The sequence below is a fragment of the Bicyclus anynana genome, chromosome 5, assembly GCF_947172395.1.
Source record: "Bicyclus anynana chromosome 5, ilBicAnyn1.1, whole genome shotgun sequence".
NCBI classification, from domain to species: Eukaryota; Metazoa; Arthropoda; class Insecta; order Lepidoptera; family Nymphalidae; genus Bicyclus; species Bicyclus anynana.
In genome coordinates this window covers 9,234,228-9,259,173 of record NC_069087.1, presented here as the reverse complement: position 1 = coordinate 9,259,173, position 24,946 = coordinate 9,234,228, and the positions used below count along the sequence as shown (strand labels likewise).

Below are 24,946 nucleotides of genomic sequence, written 5' to 3'. Positions count from 1 at the left end.
ATCGAGGATCGAACCGTCTAGTAAATCCATCGCGCATACCACTGCGCCACGGAGTCTGTCAAAACGTCCTACATTGTGCATGACGAATTTAGACAGGTTAGGTTTACGTGCTTCTATATTTACTTCTGAGGGCCTAATGGTAGTTTGATACTGTTACCGTCACGAAACGTAAACGCGAATTTCTAAGGAATTGAAACAGCGCCATCTAGTGGCACTACTGCACAACTGTTTCAATTCAGTAACAGTATGAAAATATTGAAAACTCCCACTAGGCACACTGAACAAAGCTCTTATAGATGAGCTCTTAGATTTAGATTTAGACCAATCTTTAATGTAAGCCGTTGAGATTATTATTATCGCTGTCTTTTATGTTTAGAAATTATAGTTGCCAGTGATATTACAGGTACCTACATAGCTCTTTCCTACCTAGGTAACATAGTCCATGCCTGAAAGAATTGAGGGTGCTAACTGTTAGACGTATGATTCTTTTTTCTACTGAGTGTGTTATTTTTGAGACTTGTTTATATGTAGTATACTTGTCGTTATAGACATAGAGCCTATAATAGAAGGTGTTACTTAGGTAGGTACGAAAGGTCGAAGGCACAATACCGCGTGGCAGGTCATCATTGGGCTGGACTGACCAAATCAAAAGCGCATTCAATGGTTCGCTCCACGTACCTTTACGTGATAGAGCCGTGATAGCCCAGTGTATATGACCTTTGTCTCCGTTTCCGGAGGGCCTAGGTTCGAATCCGGTCCGGAGCATGTACCTCAAACTTTTGGTTACCTATGTGCGTTTTTAAGAAATTAAATATCACGTGTCTCACACCGTGAGGAAATCCGCATTGGGCCAGTGTGGTGGACTATTGGCCTAACTCCTCGCATTCTGAGAGGAGAGTGCTCAGCAGTGAGCCAAATTTGAGTTGATGAAGACGACGACGAACTATACGTACGTACTAGAAGAGCTAAGTGTCCACCACGACCACTCTGTCAAGACTGAAGTGACGAAGAAGTTACTTAGGTAGATATCTATTAGCAATGTGATACCTGCACATATAGTGTGCAGGGTTGAATTTACATGATACTGAATTCTGATGGTAATTTTGGACGTTCGCCAAAGTTTAAAGGTGTGCACTGTGCATATGTCGAAGTTGATGGATTCTCAAAGAAAGATGCTGAAAGTCGACGCCCGAAATAGATTTGAATTTTATCAGTGGCAGATTCTAATCAGTCAAAATTTGTACAGTCAAGCAGGTACCTACCTACAGTAAACCAGTTTCTTGAAAAAATTAAAAACGTCAGTAGGTACGTAGTGTAATCATTCTTGAATTATTGCCCACTACAGGTATAAGACAGGCAAACTCTTTTTAAAGGAAAGCTGCAACAACGCAGAATGAGGGCTCAGGGTGATAATGACAACTAAAAGATTTTAATAATAATTTCTGAGACCGACGGCTTAACGTATACTAGAAACAGTGTTGTGATTATAACTCCACCAACCTCCTATCACACTGGATTACTAATGAGATTTTTTGGAAGAAAGAAAAACTAATTTTTTCATAGTCTTAGCTCGCCTCGAGACCTGGTATCTCATGATCTGACGAGTCCTGCCTGCCCTGCGATTACAACTGGACCAATGAGGCAATTATTGAGTTAAATACAGAGAACATTGCACTTCATATGTAATTCCGATAAACGTCTGACGTTAATCCTTCGCATGCGCCAAACAGTGACTCAGATCCTCCGTCGAACGCGGAACGTGGGTCGTGCATTCGGTCGGAGACGCCCTGTGGTGTTCACGTGGTCACAGTTCTTTTATTTCTTTGGTCACCAGCTGGAAGCAGATAAGATATCGTGAGTACATAGATTATTTTTATATCATTTTACGTCCCTTTTCACGGAACAATACAAGTATTGCTGTCTATTTTGTTAGAGTCCGGAGTTATATTTAACAGTTGAGTCAGTGTTTCGAAATACGTCGTGTTGTAACCTAGTTGTTGACAAATCCATTAACAAAAACTACAAGTCGCACAACAATTAAGAGAATGAGATAATAGTATAATGATTCATTGTTGCGAAACGTTTGATTGATGTACTCAGACATATAGGTAGTTAAACGTGGCTTTTTGTAGCTGAAAAGACGATAAAAGCTCTATTTAAATTTACTGGAGCTGTTTGTATCTAATAAATCTATTAATCTTTACTTTTTTATGTCATCATATTGATTTCATTTAAGGAAATATTGGTAGATTGGTATGGTCTACCACCTTCGCGACTTTTTACTGATAATTTCTTGATTGAAAAAAGCACAATATTTCAAAGCTCAGAACCAGTTATTGAACCTATAGACGCTATTAGAGCGTCTCATAATACATTCACTGGACCATCGAGGTACCTAATTATTCGTAGTTATTTCCTTATTCACTAATCCAGCGTTCGTACCAAATAAACCACCTTCGCGACTTTTTACTGATTGAAAAAAGCTCAATATTTCAAAGCCCAGAACCAGGAATTGAATTTATAGACGCTATTAGAGCGTCTCATTATACATTCACTGGACCATTGAGGTACCTAATTATTCGTAGTTATTTCCTTATTGACTAATCCAACGTTGGTACTAACTAAATGGTATCATCACAAAATTGGGCTATATTAATTTTATTTTTCCTTGTAGGCTTGGAAGCTCTGTATCCACTCTTCTCAGAAACTACTGATCAAATATCTATGAATTTTTCCTTGCATTAATTTCAGGGATGAGTAGTATTATAATTTCTAGGCAGTACGTTTGTCTTGATTACTATTATTAGCTAAATCAATTTAACGGTTTTTAGTATGTCTTGTTATTTTTCCATGGTACTTAATGATTTTGATATATTTAACTTTTCTCAGTTGTTTTATGTTTATGAAATGAGCTTCTGGTTTTATTTCGGTACGTGATGATCTGAAGCAAGCGATCAAGTAGGTACTTCCACTGAAATGTGCAGTTTATTTATTCGCGGCAGCAGGCGACCTCGGCTTATAAACCTTGCGGCCGCCGACTGGTCGACCTAGCACGCCGGTTTCGGTGATGACACCATTTAAGTACCTACTCGTACCTTTCTTCTCGATCATTTTTACCGATTCATATAGAAAGCCCTTGAAATTCTGGGGCAAATGCTATGACATTGTCGAAATGGGGAGTAGTGATGCCAGTTGGATGTCAATGATACAATTCTTATAGTTCAGTAAATTAGACTAAGTTATCTTTACTTATAATAAATCTGTAGAGAGGTCAATTCTGTACAAGAAATTTATTTCCAAAATAACTATCAGGGGGTGATTAGTGATCTAAAGTGTGCCTAGTGGGAGTTTTTAATTTTTTCATACTGTTACTATCGCGTTAACGTAAACGCGAATTTATATGGAATTGAAACAGTTGTGCAGTAGTGCTACTAGATGGCGCAGTTTCAATTCCTTAGAAATTCGTGTTTACGTTAACGCGATAGTAACATTATGAAACTGCCACTATGCCCTCTGATGCCAAAAATGCTATTAAAATTTTTGTCTGTCTGTCTGTATATTCTCTCTCGCATTAGCATCTTTAATTCTATTGACGTGTATCTAACTTTTACTACCACTGTAAAAAAATACATGAAATTAATATGGGAATTGGAACCCTCGACCCGCCACCAGGTGGACTAACGATATCAAGCCGAGGGATTCGCTGGATGTGGGCGGCTCAGGATCGTGATGTTTGGAAGTCCCTATAAAAGGCCTATGCCCTGCAGTGGACGTCCATCGGCTGATATTATGATGAATTATGGAATTTATCGTCAGAGTTTAAATCTAGTTTGGTTATTGTAGGCGTATTGTATTTATGCCTGTTGTCCGTTGAAGATACTACTATCAGTAGTGCACTTCATAGAAGCACAAATGCGCTGAGGACACATTACGATACTGTATTAGAGTGGTATGAGCTGTGATAGCCCAGTGGATATGACCTCTGCCTCCGGTTCCAGAGGATGTGGGTTCGAACCCGGTCCGGGGCATGCACCTCCAACTTTTCAGTTGTGTGCATTGTGAGAAATTAAATACCACGTGTCTCAAGCGGTGAAGTAAAAACCTGCATATCAGAGAATTTTCTTAATTGTCTGCGGGTGTGAAGTCTGCCATTCCGCAATGGACCAGCGTGGTGGACTACTGGCTTAACCACTCTCATTCTGAGACGATACTCGAGCTCAGCAGTGAGCCGAATATGGGTTGATAATGATGATGATTGGAGTAGGAATTTTCCATTTTGTGCAATTTGTAAGTACATAATAGTGTCTGCTCTAGTTATAAACCCTGAGCACGCCACTGATTACTATATACTCATTGTTGTATGACTACCGTTCCAGCTTCAGTCCATCATGTCGCACTCGGTGACCATCACCCGGACCACGACCACGACGTCAGGCAGCGCGCTGTTCGTCAACACAGGCTACCTGGGCACGTTGCCGGGGCTACTGAAGCTTACGCAACTGGTGAATACCTTTGCTCTCATTTTAGGGTTCCGTAGTCTTGTTGATGTGGAAACCCTTATAGTTTCGCCATGTCCGTTTGTCAGTCTGTCCGCGACTACTACAACTACAGACTATTACTACTACTAGAAAGCTGTTATTCGGCACGAGTTAAAGATGTGATGTATTCATACATTAATAAAATCTTGAAAAATATTTTTTAAGAACCTTCCTTATATGTAAAGGGGCTATTTATTAAATAGATAGGTACATAATGCTAATCTGTGACACCGAGAGATTAGAGTGGCATAAGCTGCTATACGTGGTAGTAGCAGAACTAATTTCTTTCTCTTAGACGAGCACTAGAGGCAAAATGCAACCGGATTAGGCACCAGCAAGTTTGTGTAAAGTCCCGGAGCCTACCAATATGCAATGACGGTCGCAACCAAGTCTGGTATCTTAGAAAGAGATTTCCCCGCCGTGACAAAAAAAATAGTGCTACAGATTACATCTTTAACTCTTCGAGTACGTAGGTACCTATAGAGTTTTTTCGCGATCACTTCATTACCACGAACAGACAGTTAGCAAAATAACGATAATAACTGATGACGAGTTTATTTACTGAAGCGCGTTCAGTGACTGACTGACTGTTTATCGTCAGTCAACATGGCTTCATTACCTATGATAACAATTATATCTAGATACCTACTATATTTATTACCGTTGAATACATTTAAATAGGATATTATGAAGGTCTAATGTATTTTGGTATATAAAGTTGTCTAATTTCCTTGCGAGTGTCCTTGAAACATTGCGGAATGATGTCATCGTCGCGTCACTATTGTTTGTGTCGTCGGGTTCGAGAGGCGCGGGGTGCGGTACAAGTGACAAAATAATGGCGGTATCTTTCTTAATTTATAGGCGAAATCTTGAAAATCACTTGACGTACAAAAATGAAATTTGGCAGGGAGGTAGTCTATAGTTAGTTGATATCCGCTAAGAACATATTTTGCGATAGGGCCGGCTAGATATTATAGAGGTCTGAGGGCGGACGAAGTCACAGGCGTCCGCTAGTAATAAAAATGAAGTGTCTGTCTGTGATTTCAAGATTCTCAAGAGTCAAGTTCTCATACTTAGTTATTTTCACGATACCAAACCACAAACCAGGCTTTTGAATATTTTTGTCTGGCTGTGTTTGTCCGGGCTAATATTTAAAAGCTGCACGGACTTTAGTGGGACTTTCACTGGAAGATAGGCTACTTTTATCCCGGAAAATCAATAGTATTTCTGGTGGTTCCCGCGGTATTTGCAATAAACTGAACTTCACCCGTACGGGCGTCCGCTAGTCTTTTAATATTAATACGAATGTGAGTTTGTTTATTACGCTTTTACCTACTTTTTAGCCATCGGTGTAGCCTAAACTGATTTAGGTATTTTTTTTAATTCACTAAAAACTCTAGGATATTTTATCCTAGAGTTTTTAGTATATATGTGTCTGTTTGATAAGAGTTAGAGAATTTTAGGTTCAGACGTATAGAGTTATAAGCTTGTGAAGTTGTAGTGGGTAATCTCTGGATTATCTGAACCGATTTTGAAAATTCAAATACCAATTGAAAGCTACATATTAACCGAGCAACATAGGCTATATTTTATCCCCGTATTCCCACGGGAACGGGAACTACGTGGTTAGATCGCAAGACCGCAAGGCTTCTGCTAGTAATTAATAGTTTTATATAGGTGGCCATTGGCCAATGATATTAAATACTGTTAAGATGTGTTACTAGCGCATGAAAAATGAGGCGCTCAAAAGAGAAAACTTATACACAACTTAATGTTATTTGTGGTCAACAACGTACGTTATTTATATGTATAAATAATACCTAAATAGTCGAGGTGTGTGTTCAGGAAGTGTAAAAACTATATATACGTAAATATATAAAGGAATTAAAGATATAATTGTGCACGTGTGCGCTCAGTGTTCTAGCCTATTATTTGGATCACTTTTTCCGGTGATTTTGTAGGGACGTAACCGATCTATAATATAAAATTATCATCGCAGCACGTCTGAATGCGTAATGTTTTGTGGGTAAATACACACCGGCAGCTATATTTAGTCGATGGTGCTGAAACGGCGCGGCGAAGCAGAATATCAGATGTTTAACTAACGTAACCTATTTTACATAATAGTAGTTAGTGGTAGGGATAGTGTAGGAGTAGGATAGGATAGGGGTAGATTAGGGCTATGGTAGGAAGAAGTGCACATAACATAACTCAAAGCGAAGCTTGACCGGATTCGCTAGTACATTATAGGTACAAGAATTTAAATATAGTAGTTAAGTGTACTTAGTAAGAACTGAGCTATTTATACCCATAACACAAGCTATGGGTTTGCTTTCTTTGGAGCTAGATAGTGTATTGTCTATGTTTTTTCTTTTTTTTTTATTATTTACAAGTTAGCCCTTGACTACAATCTTACCTGATGGTAAGTGATGATGCAGTCTAAGATGGAAGCGGGCTAACTTGTTAGGAGGAGGACGAAAATCCACACCCCTTTCGGTTTCTACACGGCATCGTACCGGAACGCTAAATCGCTTGGCGGTACGTCTTTGCCGGTAGGGTGGTAACTAGGCACGGCCGAAGCCTCCCACCAGCCAGACCTGGACCAATTAAGAAAGATGGCGTTAACTGAACGTTAAATATAAAGAAATTAGACTGGTGTTGATGTTGATTTTCATAAAATGTGTATAAAATATATGCCGCAGTGGGCAAAGATCGAACCTAAAAACTCATGGCCTGGAGACAGCCCCTTTAAAATCAGCTAGGTATTGAAAATTCAGTTTCTAATCAATTTTGTGGTATCGTTTCAGTTGCTGGGAGCAGCATGCGTAGGCGTCGTGGGCTACTACTTAGAGCCGGGCTACAGCCGGTATAACGGACAGAAGCCCGAGCTGTTCTACCTGTTAACGTCCGTCACGTTCCTCATCGGCACATTTTGTCTCTTACTGTCGTGTCTCATATCGTTCACCACGGCCTCTATGATATCCAAAACGATATATGTAAGTCTTCACCATAATTATTAGCTTATTTAATGACTGCACCACAGAACAAAGCTCTCTCTATAAAAGAGAGTGGATATGAAACTTAGACCGACCACGCTGGCAATGGCAATGGCGGTTGGTGGGTTAATATCAGCTACTGACTAAATAAAACTATTCGTGTGTTGGTCGCGATGTGCATGATATCACACATAGGCCACTCTGGATCGACGAGGCAGTATACGTATCGATAATAAATACAAATTCGGTATTCTATTGGACTGTGATAGTTACCAAAGCTTCATAGCAATCCTTCGTTCAGAGTTTCTCTTAATCTTTGAAACTCTTTTTTTAACGTGTTGCCAGAAAGGATTAAGTGTCTGACAATTGGGAACAAGATGAATAGAAAATTCAAAATATCCAAAAATACGTTTTTGAACTTTACGTTTTAAAATATTACATTGGTCTCACTAGAACTGCAGCAAGTTCTATATTACTAGTAGAACGGGTATCCAAAGCTGCTCTAGTAGGATCTTACCAAATTTGGCTGGGCAGGGAGAACAACACGAGCAGAGAAGGTTATTTATCTATGAACGACGTCTTTAGACCCTACACCCATCGGTCACAACACAAGTCCGGGATCTGCTCGAAGATATTTTCTCTGCCACACGATGGACCCGACACCCGCACTGAAAATCCATGGAATGCTAATAATGCTATTATACTCGTATTCGTCTCTCTCTTTATAATTTCAAAGTTATTTTCTGTATTTACAGGAGGTGGTCTATCACGGCATAGCCTTTGTGATGTATCTAGCTGCAGGACTTACACTTATGATCGAGGTCAACCATCAGAAGAGCAGTTACAGAAGTGACTTCGAGCCTTATTTGGCGGCAGCGGTAATTATTATTTACATTACAAAAACTTATGTTTAACTAGCAGACATCCAATGGTTTTCGTGGGAATACGGAAATAAAATATAGCCTAAGTTACCTACTCTGTGAAAATGTATCTTTCTATTGGTAAATAAATTTTCAAAATCGATTGAGTACTTCTCTCTTCTTCTTGGTCGCATTCTTCATTGCTGAAGGTCGTGTAACTGTAGCCCCTTCGATGCGTTGTTAACAATTCGCCTCCACACAGTCCGGGCCTCAGCTTTTCTAATGGCTGTTGTTACAGGGAGTCCAGTGAGCGACTTAACCTGGTTAGACCAGCGGGTTGGTGATCGACCGCGTGGTCGTTTCCCTTCCACCTTGCCTTTGATCCAGTAGTTACCACTTGTCATTGTTATAAGTTGTTTTATGCATATTTCAGGTGATGGGGCTAGTGATGGCTGTTCTCTATTTGCTGAGCACCTTCCTGGCGAATCGGTCCTATCGTGGTATTTGAACGACTTACAAGATTTACAACACAGGAGAAGCATTTAATTTTATAATAATGTACAAATGTTACCATGTAATATTGCATTTTAATAGATTTTTTTCACAAGTGTAATGATTAGAAATTAAGGCCAGTGCAATTTTTTTTTATCAATTTACACATGGGGGATCTGTATAATATAGGTACTATTTTTATACAACTTTTTCAAAACATACCTATAAAAGGGAACTGAAATAGCTCATGTTTTGTAAGTTAAATGGCAATGGCAAAGCAAAGCTCACAGAATAGCAACAGATAGATATTAGAAGGAAAGGAAGGAATAGTGGCCTCGTATTGAAAATGTTCGTGTTGGTCGAAATATCTGTTATCCGGAGAGATATTCAAACCTGTGCCAGATGGTGAATGAATCTCATTTTCTATCGTGTTGTGGTGTGAGTTGGTGTTTCTTACTAGTGTATTCTTCATTATGTTTTGAAAGTTAAGAATTTTATTCGAATGGGCATCAGAAGAGCTTATTAGATGATTATAAAATATGCAGTGATTCGCTGGAGTGGTTACAGATGAATTTGCATTTGAAAGTCTCTTCAGAAGATCCATGTACCACTATGTATGGAACAGTGGCGTATCTATGCAATTGGATGTCAGTGGCGAACTGACATATAAATAAAATAGTGCCCCAGAATAATAGCCACATTGTAATATTTACTATTGAGTTATGAGGCACATATTGGGCCGGGCGCTTCTTCGGTAGGGTTGCCAATATTTCTTGAGAAAAATATAGTATATTTCAGATTTTACTATAAAAAATATAGTACGCTCAAAGAAAATATAGTACCTATTTTATGGAGTAAGCGAAAAAAGTGTGATTTGATTTGAAAAAGTGAAAGATTTGTTTGTTAGTTTTCGTTAATGAAAGTATAGTATTTTTGCGTAGGCACTATATGTTTCTCTAACAGTATATAGTACATATACCTGAAATATAGTACAATACTTCATACCTATTATATTACAGTTGGCAACCCTACCCTTCGGACCGAGCATATGTGGCATATTGGCAGCCTTGTCAGTGACACCCTACAGTTACGCCACTGCTTCCAGTGGTAGTGTAGATATAGAGAACAATGAGCTGCAGGGCAATTATGTATCTGCCGCTGCTTCAAGTGGCAGTGATTTTCTATTTTTGCGAATCTAAAATCTAAAAAGAAATAGAAATAAAAATATGCCATTCAATTTCACGAAATTACATCGTGATAATGTTACGTTAATGTTTAAAAACAAATAAAACAATAGAAATAATATAAAAATACAATAAAATTAATAATGTATAATTGTTAAGTGCCAACTGAATTCAATATTTTATAATGCTAAATAACATTTATTTGTCAAATTGGTTTTGTACAGTCACGAAGATTTTAATCCGCTCCATTAAGTTTGTTATAACAAGTAGTAGTATAAGTATGATATAACAACAAATGGTCCTGCTTACTTGTTAAAGGTGTTAAATGTTAATTCAAGTAATTTAATGCGACTATTGACCTGTTGTCTTCCATCACAGTTGACTGCTAACAATAATTTAATTCATTCACTGTTATTTTGTAGTGCTAAAGGGTTTAAAGGGGTAGATTATCTCATATACCTACCTTCTCAGAATGTTTGTGGTCTCATTCATCCGTAACTGCTGGAAAAGCTGTAAAAGTTAGTTTTCTATAAGCATAATTTAACAATAGGGTATTTTACTACTTTTAAATGTATGTACTTATTGATTTTTTGATACTTCCGGGAATATTAATCAATATTAACCAATTCATACATAAAAAGCAAAGGTTGTCGGATTGTTTGTAAAATAAATGAGTATCTAAGTTAGTAAAAATATGATTGGAATATTCCTAAATTATAGTTATTTGTTATGCAAGGTAGCAAAAATAATTTTACGGCGAATATACGTATGCTAAGCAAGCGAAGGATTCTAAGTTTGAAACACGAGCGAAGCGAGGAGTTAAAAAAAGAAAATCCTGAGCGTCGCGAGATATTCAAGACGAGGTGAATAAATTTGCTGCCGTGCGCATCATGAAATTATTCATCTCACTATAGCGAGGAAAATGTTAAGTACCTTTATGAAATTTCAATTTGGCAATAGGTACATTTTGTACTTAGAACCTTGTAGATGTAAAATTCATATTATATATACCATGCATGTTTTAAAAATTGTTAATTTATCACAAAAATAGAAAGAAATTTAAAGACCAACCTCATTTCATATTTAAAAAAGTTACTTTTAACGCCTAGTTAAAAACGACTATAGCTTGCTGATATGGCCGAGCATAAATATGTTTTCTGTGCGAGTGAGATGAAAACAATAATTTATAATGTAATCATGGTCAAAACATAAGTTAGACACTAAAACTAAAGTATTGTCTGCTATAAAGTATGGAATGCGTTTTGCTCTTCATTGTTGTAGAGAGGTACGAGTAGGTACTTCTCTACGGAAGTTACAACTTGTTGAATGTTGACTAATCCATGATAAAATTTATATGAAATGCGTAATTAACGTGTGTAATAACGTATATATGTATACTGCCTTTTAGAATGTAAGAAGTAAGAACTCAATTAAGTACCAGGTACCTAAGTACTCATGTCTCTTGAACTGATAATGTGAACATAATTAATGCCTAGCTATATTTAATGTTAAAAGCTGCTTTATGTAATATTAATGTAATAAATGGTTAAAAACCCTACCTAATTGAATATCCAAGTGGCTTTAACTTTGTGAGTTGTAACTATTCTTAGCACTAAAACAAATTACGAAATACCTAAATATTAATAATTTTCCAAAATATTTTCTGTAATGAAGATGTACGAATTTCTAATAATTTATTTTTTATACTTAGGTAGGTATTTATATTTAGTAATATATTTTGCTTAATAAAACAAAGAATGGATAAAGTTGTTTCATTAAAACCTAAATAGGTATACATATATTCTTGTATGATATTATAGATATTCTTGTACCTAAATCATATTGGCAAGCGTATCCTTGAGTACCTACTTCGAAGACATTTCCAGGAAATACGGAGAAAATATCGAGTAACTAATGGTTAACAATAAAAAATAAGACATCCATGCGTGCGTTGGTCTGAACTCTGGTTGGTACTAGATCGGTACCACCAATGATAATTTTATACTATAAGTAGATAGGTTACGTGCGAAACAAAAAGTGATCCGAATTTAGCTACACCACTGAGTGCACACATGCATAATTTTGTTTTTAATTCCATTATATATGTATTTATGTAAGTACCTATATATAGTTTTTACACTTCCTGAACGCACAACTCGAAATTGTACACGATATTTATATTATTGTTTAAATAACGTACGTTGTTTACTAAGCGACTTAATGAAATTAAGAAAATTATACACATTTGTCCACCTCAGTTTTGATGTGCTAGTACCCTATCTCTAGTATAAAACATCAGTGGGCACCACACTCGACACCGCACTAGACTCCTCCACACCCCACAGTCTACGATGCTCTCCAGGTATCCGGAGACAGGATGGCGTGACACCATGATAAACAAGGTCAAACATGGAGGTGGTCACGACACGACCCTCATGCGTGAGGAAGATGACTTAAAGGAAGGAAAATATACGTCTACGTAGGTACCTACCTATTTTTTAATTCAATGTCGGCATACCTACACTATGTATTCTACTATTTTCTTTGTTATTGTTTTTTTTGTGTAATAAAGTAGAAATAAATAATAAATAAAATAATGTGTCGATTATCAATTTATTTTTCAGGTATAGAAACTTAATTAGATAAACAATTTACGTACATCACAACATATGTTCCCATAACCCACCATCCAGCATTAGTGCAGCGTGATGGGTCAAAACTTCGTATCCCCTATTTTATATGGGGGAAGGCTTGGCCCTGTAAGTAGGCTAATACGATAGCACAAGTGACCACTATCTATCGTCCTGAATTATACCTAATTATTCAAATTTGAATCATGTGACTAGAAAGGGCAAAGAATATCCTCTAAATTCCGAATATTGCCAGAGTCTATAAAGGCCCAACAATAATAATCTATTTAAAAAAAGTTCCGAGTCAGATCGATCATATTAAACTAAATTAGTATAAGTGAAATGAGCAAAAGGTCACCAAGTTTAAACCACCACCAAACATTAACCCTAAAATAGAAGGAAACCCTCCGCATAGCTCGTGCGGGAACTATTTTTACCACGTGCCCGCATTCAACAGGACTCATTTAAATCAGGAGAACATCTCGGAATTGTTCGGTCGTGTTTCAAATCCCTTTGTTTCACAAAAAATACGACGAAAAAATTACTGTTCGTTAATTTTTGTATTAAAAAATATATATACTAAACTCTATCGGATCTTCATGTTTAAAAAATAGAAAGTTTATGCGTTATTAGTTTGTTGAGGAATTGGGTTAAGGGGTAGGTTCAGTGAACTTTTTACGGGATGCGCAAACGCAGACACCTAAATATATTGCGGTGACTAATAATGCGTGAATGGTAAAATGGTTCAACTCTTCTGAATTTCCTGTCTGTGCGAATATTTTCATTGTGAACCGGGACGCGGCTACACACGCGAACGACATATCGAGAAGGTTTCGGGAGGAGGTTTTTGTTTGTAAACAATGACTCGTGGTCCTACCATAGTGCGGGTGGCTCCAGGAGGCGGTGGCAAAGGTATCAAGTGTTGCTGCTGCAGATGCTGCGAGTGCATCAACTTCGGCTATTTGACCACACAACATGGTGTCATCAAACTGGCCCAAGCTGTAAGTATATTTATAAAACACTGCGTACAGTTCATTGTTTTGATTTCAAGAGTTTATAACAATAAACTTCTGACCTCAATGTAATGTTTATTATCATACTGATATGACTATGATTTTAAAATACATTCACTCAGTCTGTTAGTTATTTTTTATAACATTAAGATGCTGTTATAACCAATAATAATTTTATACTATAGATCAGTTACGTCCCTATAAAATCACCGTAAAAAGTGATCCAAATAAAACTGAGCGGCTACAAAACTGAGCGCACACATGCACAATTTTGTCTTTAATTCCATTATTTATATAGGTAGGTATACATAGTTTTTACTCTTCCTGAACACACAACTCGACATTGTAGACGATATTTTGGTATTATTTGTTTAAATAACGTTCGTTGTTGACCAAAACTAACTTTGCGATGTGGAAATATCCTCTTTTGAGCGCCTCATTTTTCATGACCTAGTAACACATCTAACAGTATTTAGCATCATTGGTTATAACAGTATTATACGACCGGTATTAGTTGTGCACATAATAGTATTCTCAAATTCCTACGTCGTTCTTTACATATTATTCTGTTCAGAATACAGTTCACGATGTTATACCTACCTACCTAATTCCTATTGTTTAAGTATATTTTAGAAATATAATAGGTATATAGAAGAATAATACTAATTTTAGGATTTAAATACAGGATGCCCCGTCATTAATAGATAAAATGCAACTGGGAGATAAACCATCTAATTTTTAAAACTAAGATAATTAGGTAGTGTAGCTCTCACTTGCGTTTAATCCATTAATTACGGGACACCCACAGACTGTGCCCAGAGCCTGTAGATATGAAATCAGCAAGAGGGACTGAAACTCGAGAAATAGGACATAAATGTAGCGTTACAATTGTCTATAGCAGACTATTCTATTGACTAACTATTACGAACGTTATTTAAACAAATAATACCTAAATATCGTCTACAATGTCGAGTTGTGTGTTCAGGAAGTGTAAAAAATATATATTCACAAATATATAACGGAATTAAATACAATATTGTGCATGTGTTGTACTCTATTATTCGGGTCACTTTTTGCGGTGATTCTGTAGGGACGTAAGTCGTAACCGATCTATAGTATAAAATTATCATTGACTTAGAGTATGACTATCACGATCATGATCAGATGTTAAAATGGTACTTACCAAGTAAAATATTATATACCTACTACATATTCGTTTCACATAAGTTTAATATGCGCCTAAATAAATAGGTTTTACGACGTTAGAATTACCTCCTTAAATTACATATTCCAAAAAACTTGCGCCTACAAAAATGTTCCCACTGGTGAGTGGTCCATAATTAGACAAAACTACAGTTACTTACTTCAAAACTGGTCATATCTATTCCAGTCCAAGGATTATTTATGTTCTTCATTTAAATTGCATGAGTTTCGTAAATAAGTTTCGAATGACCAAATATTTATTTGCCACTTTCGTAAAAAAATATATTGTATCCATCCATCTCAGAGTGGATTATATGCTTATTTCTTGTAGGTAGATTTTTCAGAATAGATATCTTAACCTTATTGAAAGGGAAGTGTTCAGTAAGTAAAGTGTTTTTCAGATAGCATGGGTACGGTGACATTCGCCTGTATGACGTTCATAATACGTACTACTATCGTGAATCGCGGCAAATTCTCAAGAGTGAAACGAACTGTCACTCGCACCATTCTACATGAAACGAACAGTGTGTCTAGTGGGAGTTTTCAATATTTTCATACTGTTACTATCACATTGACGTAAACGCGAATTTATATGAAATTGAAACAGTTGTGCAGTAGTGCCACTAGAGGGCGCTGTTTCAATTCTTTAGAAATTCGCGTTTACGTTAACGCGATAGTAACAGTATCAAACTTGCACTAGGCCTTCTGTAGTCTATAAATTTGTTTTTACCTACGCTTATTTCTACTGGCTATTGAAATAGGTATTGTTATATTTTTCAGATGCTAGGTGGTCTATGTCAGAGCTTGCTGGTAAAGTATGGAATGTCAGAAGCTAGCAGCATGGGCTCCGCGTTCCACGGGTTCCTCACGACTGCCTCCGCCTGCCTCCTCACCACCGCACTCCTCATCGCTTGCTACGTGCTGTCTTCTAACTCACAACACTTGATAAGACAGTCGATTTTTGTAAGTTTCCTTTACCGAATTACACTAAAACCATACTCGATGTACCAACAAACAAATTAGAAATGAAGGTAGAAAACGCCTGGCATTTCATAACTTGTATCAGTATTTTAAATTATGTATTGTTTTTTATTATAAAATGTTATTAACCCCTCATTTCTAATTTGTTTGTTTGTAAACAGTGCATACCCAGTATGTATTTATTAGTACAGGTATTAGGTAGTTATTTCAGAATTTATTAACCAGAAAATACGGATATTTATACGGATACGGATGTCGTGTAGAAACCGAAAGGGGTGGGAATTTTCATCCTCCTCCTAACAAGTTAGCCCGCTTCCATCTTAGACTGCATCATCACTTACCATCAGGTGTGATTGTAGTCAAGGGCTAACTTGTAAAGAATAAAATAAAAAATTAATAAAAGAAAATAAAAATTTAAGATAAAGTATCTATCTACTAGACGAAATACCATATTGCGGAAAACGCATTGACAGTCTCATGCGTGACATATAAGTACAAAAACCTGCAAAAAAACAACGCTGGATTAATTAGTCAAAAGTCATAAAATGTTATAGACAAAAAACAAAGGAAGGGGAGGGCAATTAGGTAGGTTCCTACCATAGGTAAGGTGTTAATAAACTATTAGGTAACAAGTTTCTTTTTTATCAAAATTGGAAAATTTATGTCAGCTAACTTGTTAATATTACAAAGAAACAGTATTTAGGTAGGTCTGTCTCATAGGCGAGGTGTGATTGGTCAGTATTCCCAAAAAAACCCTTGTGATAACGATAACAAATTATTTACTAGGAACCTAATATGAATATGAGGTATATGTTAAAAATGTAATACCTGCTATCGGTCGAAACAAATGTTAAATAATCTAAGTTATCTTTGTTAAAATGCAATATAATATCTACCTATTAGTATAATGTATGCCTATGTCCTGCTTATGTCATATATGTCCTATATACATATACAGCGGACGCCCGCGACTTCGTCCGCGTGGAATTCAGTTTTTCACAAATCCCACGGGAACCATGGATTTTTCCTGGATGAAAAGTAGCTTAAGTGTTAATCCAGAGTGAAATCTATTTCCATTCCAAATTTCAGCCAAATCGCCAGCCGCAGCGTAAAGGAGGAACGAACATACACACACAAACTTTTGCCTTTATAATATTAGTGTGATAGTGAGATTCCCGTACGAAATCCCGATGTTCATAGTTTTTCTGTAATGTATTTAGTAGCAGCATTGCATCCGTGTGAAGCCGGGGTGGGTCACTAACTCGCTAGTTATATTTATAAGCCTTTCATTTCAATCACCCTATTTAAAAAAACCGCATCAAAATCCGTTGCGTAGTTTTAAAGATTTGCATACATAGGGACATGAGACAGAGAAAGCAACTTTGTTTTATACTATGTAGTGATGATAATTCATACCTATTAGATATTATAGGTACCTATCAGTTCGATACAAATCTTAAACATTGTCAGAAAGACGATGACGACAACAGTCTAATGAAATCTCCATTTTATGGCAACATTTTCTATTTTTTATACGACACAATAATGTTGCATACCAAAGTAATATACAATATTTTATCCGTAAAGCACGAATAGTTACTATCTTACTTGGGAGGTCACATATATTTTTCCTTAACTTAATATACCCTGGTTTGCGCCATGAGCATACATAAAAGTATAGAACGCATCACGAATTAATAGAACCACAGCCTGCTTATTCAATAACTTTGAATAAGCAGGCTGTGGTACTATGTTAATTGTTAGTAGACATATACGAAATTTATATTATATGACAACCCTTCGTGGATGTCCTACAGTTGGTAGATGACATTTCATAATGTTTACTAGCGAACGCCCGCGACTTCGTTCGCGTGGAATTCAGTTTTTCACAAATCCCGCGGGAACCATGGATTTTTCCTGGATGAAAAATAGCTTAAGTGTTAATACAGAGTAAAATTCCATTTCCATTCAAAATTTCAGCTTGAGAAATCGCTTCTGTAGTAGCGGCGTTAAACAAACATCCAAACAAACATCCATACAAATATCCATACAAACATCCCTACAAATTTTCGCGTTTATAATATATAATATTATTGTTAAAAAAATACCAATAAGTGAATAGGCTAGCAGACTGTAGCCAGAGATGTAATGTTAGAGAGACCTAATGTTATTGAGTCTGAAAGTTTCCCATGCTCATACCATAGTTGATATTTCCACGGTAATCAATAATGGAGTCTGGGCCGTGGTAGTTTTGTAAAGAACAAATCTTCAGTTGGAAGTGTACAAATCCTCAGACTATGTTCTCCATCCTACCAATTTAATTCACATCAAACTGGGCGATGGATGTGACCTTCAAATCATCAATTTTTGTGAGGCTTTACGCAAAGGCCTCAAAATTTGGTTACATCGTATATCGACGAAAAAATAATGGAATAAATGTTCTCTTGCTAGACAGCGTTGTCTAGACGTAACAAAGAAATTAATATCAATAAAGATTTCTTTCCAATTTGAACAACAAATAGACCGTATTTAATTGCGACACAATAAAATAATTACGTAGTAAATGAATCCACAAAGTTAATGGATAATTTTATGTTATCTAAGGGTGCGCACTCTGTCGCGACTGTTGTCTCTGTAACGGTATTATTAGCACGACATATAAATAAGTAAATCAATTTAAAAACATTTAATTGATAAACAAGATGACATTGATATTTGTGAAGAAGAATAGTCAATAATCATTAAATAATCAAGAGTAAATTGTCTAAAATAATATTTACTTGCAAAAGACTTACCTATAAGAATTTTTTGACTTTCTGCATTCGAAATGAATGATTGTTAAGTCGGCTATAGGCTGATTCCCCCATGAAGCGGTAAAATATTATTATTCACTGAATTCGTGTCCTGAAACGCAACATTGTACTATTCTCAATAACAAAATAAAGAATCATCGATCGATGTGATAGGCGAGACAAAATTGTCGCAATTATTAAAATTGCTCGTATACGTGCACCCTTAAGACCCTACTTATGTGCTTAATGATAAGTATAATAACGTCATAATCTTAGAAGCCTTCAAGTGGTACTTCAGCAATATCTAAAACAATCAGGTTTAACATCGTAATATCACAGTACTTCTCTGATTATTTTGTATTATTCAAAGTGGTAAAGATAGGTACTTGAAACAATACAATAGGTATTATAATTTCTTTAACTTAGATCGTTATTGTAACAGTTTTTGTGTTTTTTAATTCTAACTTAAAATTAAGTAACCAGACTTCGTAGTCAGGTACTAAGATACTTAGAATTAAATAAATAAAAAAACTAACTGTAAATTTTTACAAACTTTCACCAATAAGACTTTTATATACCAATCTATCCGCTTAAGAAACACCATACCAACAACCCCATGTTTTTTAGTCTCTCATTCATATATTTCTCCTTTTTTTAAAAAACATTTTAACAATGTTAATAAAGTACAGAATATATACAAAACACTATTAAAATTAATTAATTATTTAATTAAAATTTAAAAGATAGAACTTATCCGAAGCATAGGGTACCCGTTTTTTTGTCTGTATCATCCCCGACAACTATGAATGGAAAACTATGAACCGATACTGATCCGAACGTCAGAGATCTTTTAAAAAAAATCCTCGTAATTTTGAATTTATTTTATTATAAAACTTATCAATATTTTAAAATTTTACAAAGATTTTAAATTAAAAAATTTAATTTTTTATAATTTTTCATTATAAAAAATGTTTTAATTAATAGTAAATTGATAATTTTTAAATCAGAAAATCTTATATCACGCTCAGAACTGAAGCGCAATTCTGTAACGATGTTTTCGAAACTCAATAATGTGAGTATCAAATTCACCTCATTCTCTCTCTCTGTCTATTATATCGTGTTAGACAAAGAGAAATAGAGATGAATTCGAGACTCACACTGTCGAGCTATAAAAACATTGTTACCGAATATCGCTACTGTTTAGAAATCGAATCTCGTTCTCAATACCGTTATAATAATGACACATTTTGCAATGTCCTGTCTGTGATATCGCAACGCTTAGAACTCTAATTTGAAAGTAATATTCAAATAGAGTTCTAAACGCTTCATTTAGACTTACTTACCAATGGTTTTGTTTTTGATTGTGTATTTTTGTTGCCTCCTTAATGGGATTGCAGCATATTCACTGGGGGGTTGTGCTTTGAAGCTATGCTAGAATCGATCTACAGGCTTGAAAACGTGGGGGACTAAGCGTTTCTCTAAGTGCGCCTCTTAGTTGTGATAATGAGACCTCATGGAATTTTCGAAACGATGGGGTTTGAGAACAGAGGCGTAGCGTGTCTTGGAGGGACCATGTATCCACATGGCGACAAATTCGGGTATCTACGTATCTAATAGTGTGTTTATTGTTCGTAGGAGACAATGTTCAACGCTGTAGCCTGTTTTATGTATTTATCGGCGTCGTCTTACATGGGCGTGGCTGTGAACATCTATTTGTACCCGCGGTACGCCCTCGTCAACATGTATGCGGCTTACCCTGCGATGACAGCTGTTTATGTGAGTAATTCATCATCATCGTCACCAGAATTTAGAGACGCAGTTTTGGAGTTTAGAGTCACCATTCTGCTTCAATATGGTTGTACATTAGAGAAAAATGCGGACAAAGTCATGGTTGTCTGGTAGTAAATACGAGTACATAATATAAATCTTTACTTTCCGATACGGTGACCCATAATCATAATTTCATATTATCGGCATAATTTAATTAATCATTTAAATTACTATAAATAGTTATATTAAATTACCTATATATCTTAAAATATAAAAGGCTTTTTTAGAACTTTCAAAAGATAGAATTTTTGCGTAACTTTAATCGATTACGCAGCGCACGCAACGGAAGCTCTTAAATGGTTTATATTCCCGTTTTTACCATACTTTTAATTGGTGCTCCGCTCGTATTTGTCGTAGCGTGACGATGTATAGCCCATGACACTCACAAATAATTGTGTCACAAAAAAAGTGGCTTTTTATTAGTAAAAGAATTTTCAATATCGGTTCAGGAGAGACTATTCCCAACGACACAAGCACACGTACTTTCCCTCTTTATAATATTAGTACGGAATATTGTACTTGTAATAAATTATCTTTTTTATTCACTATCTACAAAGTAACAGTTCAATATCCTCTGAGCCTACTGTAACGTTTGTCGTTTGATTTACTCGTATTAGTCTAGCAGACGCCACGCGGTTTCACCCGCGTAGTTCCCGTTCCCGTGGGAATACGGCGGTAAAATGTAGCCTATGACACTCACAGGTAACGTGGCTTTCTATTAATAAAAGAATTTTCAAAATCGGTTCAGTTGATCCCGAGATTTTTTTTTTATTCTTTACAACTTAACCCATAGCCACAATCTCACCCGATGGTAAGTGATAATGCAATCTTGGAGTCGGGCTAACTTGTTAGTTGTAGGATGAAAATCACACACCCTTCGGTTTCTACACGATATCGTAGCGGAACGCTAAGTCGCTGGGCCGTACGTCTTTACCGGTAAGGTGCTTATTAGCCACGGCTGAAGCCATCTACAAACCAGAGCTGGACCAATTAAGAAATTCTCATTCGGCCCAGCCGGGGTTCGAACCCAGGACCTCTGTTTTGTAAATCTACAGCGCAAGCACCAGAAACTTTCCCTGTTTTATCAAACTGATAACGTTAAACGAGACTTACGAGTATATAAGCACGGTTTTCTTTTTTTTCAGTACATTGGGGTTGTGGTCGGCATACTTCACGGAGTGGACGCCTATCTATCATACAGATATCATAAAGGACTTCGATGAGAGATTATATTCTAAAATATTTTATACATTTTTTGCGGAGGAATGTATAAAAATATATTTTTTTTATTTTAGCACTTAAAATCTAAATAAAAATAATATTTATGATTTATGTAAATTACCTCAGTATTACCAAAATTAATAATAAGTTATTCATACACGTTACTGGTTTTATTTTACTTACCTACCTGTTCTTGTAAACGTAGGTCTTTTCTTTTCAGGAAATAAATAAATATTTACACAAATGTGTTGTAAACGTTTATACTTACCAAAGTAATGTATTTTGTCATTACACTTTATTTTGTCCTCCTTATTAAACTTTAAAGCGGGACAAAATCGTCCTGCTTTAAAGTTTACTAGGCATTTATGCTTCCCTCGGCATTTGTAGGCTTTTTAGTTCGCTAAAAGTTTCAAAACTATTGAACGGATTTTCAAACGAATTTAAACAATGTACCTACTAAAAATAAAATGATTAATTAGAAAGGTTATAGTTAGGTATAAATAACTTATTAAGGTTTGAGGTATAGGTAATAAAATATACTGTAATGTGACGACGATTGTGGAAAATAATACAAACTCTTGCGGACTGGAAGGTTTAGATTCTAACTTATAGCATGCATTGCTTGGTCTACTATATAGGATAGATCTAGGATGCGATTGCTTCCTTAAAATTTGGGATTGCATTTTCACTCCTTTCTTGAAGGTACTTATCATACGTTTGTTAGGTGACACATGCCGGGAGGGCATTTCAGATCTAAGCGCTTCTAATTAGAAGCATCGACGCGAAACTTTTAGTGTGAGTCGACTGGGTGTCAATATGTATGCATAGACGTATGTTCATAGCGATCCGCTTTTCTGTCGTAGGATGGAGAGGGAGGAAGTGGATTTTGAAGTTCCTGAGCCCATTTTCCAAAGTATAGGTATGTCCGATAAGAAACCTGCTGGTGTTGGTGAAGTAAGATAGTGTAATAGGTACGTGAAAGAAAGATTTGTAAGACAAATCATATAATAGATAGCCGAGTGAGCCGAATTCCGGTCCATGGCATGCACCTCCAACTTTTCAGTTGCGCGCATTTTGAAAAATTAAATATCACGTGTCTTATACGGTGAAGGAAAACATCGTGAGGAAACCTGAATACCTGAGAATTTTCTTAATTCTCTGCGTGTGTGATGAAGTCTGCCAATCCGCATCGGGCCATTGGTGGACTATTGGTCTAATCCCTCTCATTCTGAGAGGAGGCTTGAGCTCCGCAGTGAGCTGAATATTAGTTGATAATGAAAATCATATAATAGATGGATTGTAAAACTCAAGTCAATCATTTTTGGTTTGGTTAAACGAAAGTCAGTGAGATAAGTACATCTTGAGCACAAATACATACCTATGTCCAATATCTTATGAAGCTTCAAATCAAAACAAACGACATTTAGTTCGGCTATACACATTTATTATGAAATCAAATAATTAACAGGAAAAAAACCGTAATATTTTTGTGATTTTGACAGCTGTTATCAAAAACTTGTTAATTGTACTTTAATGTAATTACAAATCTGGGTTTAAGATAAAATTAACATCGCCTAGCACCAAGATATGACAGAACACACAGAACACTCGTTTTATTAATCTTGTAACAAGCTTTCATACAATATGATGTAATAATTACGACGTAACCAAACTTATTCATTGACTAGCGGACGCCCGCGACTTTCTCTGCGTGAAAATCTATGTGAACTTTCAACCCCTATTTCCATCCTTTTATTTATATTTTTGCAAGTTTTTTAAAGTATAATACATAGTCCACTAACTAAATTGTAAATGTTAAATTTTACATTTCTCGATAAATGCATATCACTGAAAGTATTTTTCAAATCGGATCAGAAAATCCTGAGATTAGCGTGTTCAATCAAAAAAACAAACTTTTTTTTATATTAGTATAGATTATAATATTAGTATAGATTAAAATGCAACGGTAGATAAAGGCATGGCAAGGCAATTTTACATGGACAGTCGGAATTACTTGAATTACTTTATATGAAAACATAAAAGTCTTAATTTTCTTTTCTTTTTATTTAAACAATATATTACTTCAGCAGTTCGGCTCCTATAAGTAGACTCGTCAACCTTGAAGTTATGGGCAATACTCCCGAGCACACTGTATATGTTTATTCTACTGTCATTTTTAAGTCACGCTTGGATGAAATAGGGTCAAAAATGGTTTCTAGTTACTACGTTCGACTCTAGAATGCATAATCTACTAAAATTGGAAACTCGCACGCAACAGTTCAAGGGACCAGAATATATTATTCTGTCATTGGAATCCTAGCAAGAGAATCAATAACACAGTTTTGCTGTTTATTTTTCAGTTTGTGACACTCATGTAAGTTTAAAGCCTCAATAGCTCATTGATAAGAGCGGTCGGACTCATCACCGAAGGGTGGTGGTTTAATCCTCACCCCGTTGGTCTATTGTCGTACCCACTCCTAGCACAGTCTATCCCGACTAATTGGAGGGGAATGGGAATATTGGTCATATTTTAAAAGATATGGTCAATATTCTTTAAAAAAAAATGTAGCTTGAAATAGGTAGGTACCATTGCGGAACTGTTTCTGTCTATGTGGATTTAAAGCAAAAACGACGTTATGTGGTACGAGATCCGGCATAAGAAACTTAACCCACATATGTTATTCAATTGGGATTCTACTAATATTATAAACGCGAAAGTTTGTATGGATGTTTGGATGTTTGTTACTCTTTAACGCCGCTACTACTGAAGCGATTTGGCTGACATTTGGAATGGGAATAGATTTTACTCTGTATTAACACATAGGCTACTTTTTATCCCGAAAACATCCATGGTTTCCCGAGATTTGCGAAAACTTATGATTTTGATGATATAAATGTTTGTTACTCTTTCACGCCTCGACTACTGAACCGAATTAGCTGAAACTTGGTATTGAGATAAATTATAGCCTGGATTAACACATAGGCTACTTTTTATCCCGGAAAAATCCATGGTTTCCGTGGGATTTGTGAAAATCTAAATTCCACGCGGACGAAGTCGCGGTCCGCTAGTAGTAAATAAATGATAGAAAATATTCGCATTGACACATTCCACATAGTACGTCAAGTTAAATAGCGGCCGAACAGTTTAAATGTTTTTTTTTATTTCATTAAATCTACCTCCCCTTATTGCTTAATTTAAAAAATCG

The 24,946-nt window shown here is 36.0% G+C and overlaps 2 protein-coding genes across 2 annotated transcripts in view; both read left to right on the top strand.

Moving 5' to 3' along the window:
• Nucleotides 1–11,836, top strand: part of LOC112051980 (CKLF-like MARVEL transmembrane domain-containing protein 4) — a 51,309-nt gene extending 39,473 nt beyond the window's left edge. The window contains exons 3-6 of the mRNA XM_052881466.1: nucleotides 4,377–4,502; nucleotides 7,346–7,534; nucleotides 8,290–8,412; nucleotides 8,828–11,836. Coding sequence (XP_052737426.1) covers nucleotides 4,377–4,502; nucleotides 7,346–7,534; nucleotides 8,290–8,412; nucleotides 8,828–8,902 — 513 coding nt within the window. The 3' untranslated portion in view covers nucleotides 8,903–11,836. The remainder of the gene's footprint in view (nucleotides 1–4,376; nucleotides 4,503–7,345; nucleotides 7,535–8,289; nucleotides 8,413–8,827) is intronic.
• Nucleotides 11,837–13,161: 1,325 nt separating this feature from the next.
• On the top strand, nucleotides 13,162–21,899 carry LOC112051978 (protein singles bar). Its single transcript, XM_024090853.2, has 4 exons — nucleotides 13,162–13,701; nucleotides 15,697–15,879; nucleotides 20,325–20,465; nucleotides 21,665–21,899. Exons 1-4 carry the CDS (start codon nucleotides 13,561–13,563, stop codon nucleotides 21,740–21,742), a joined length of 543 nt encoding a protein of 180 aa, XP_023946621.1. The 5' UTR covers nucleotides 13,162–13,560; the 3' UTR covers nucleotides 21,743–21,899.
• The last annotated feature ends 3,047 nt before the right edge of the window (nucleotides 21,900–24,946 follow it).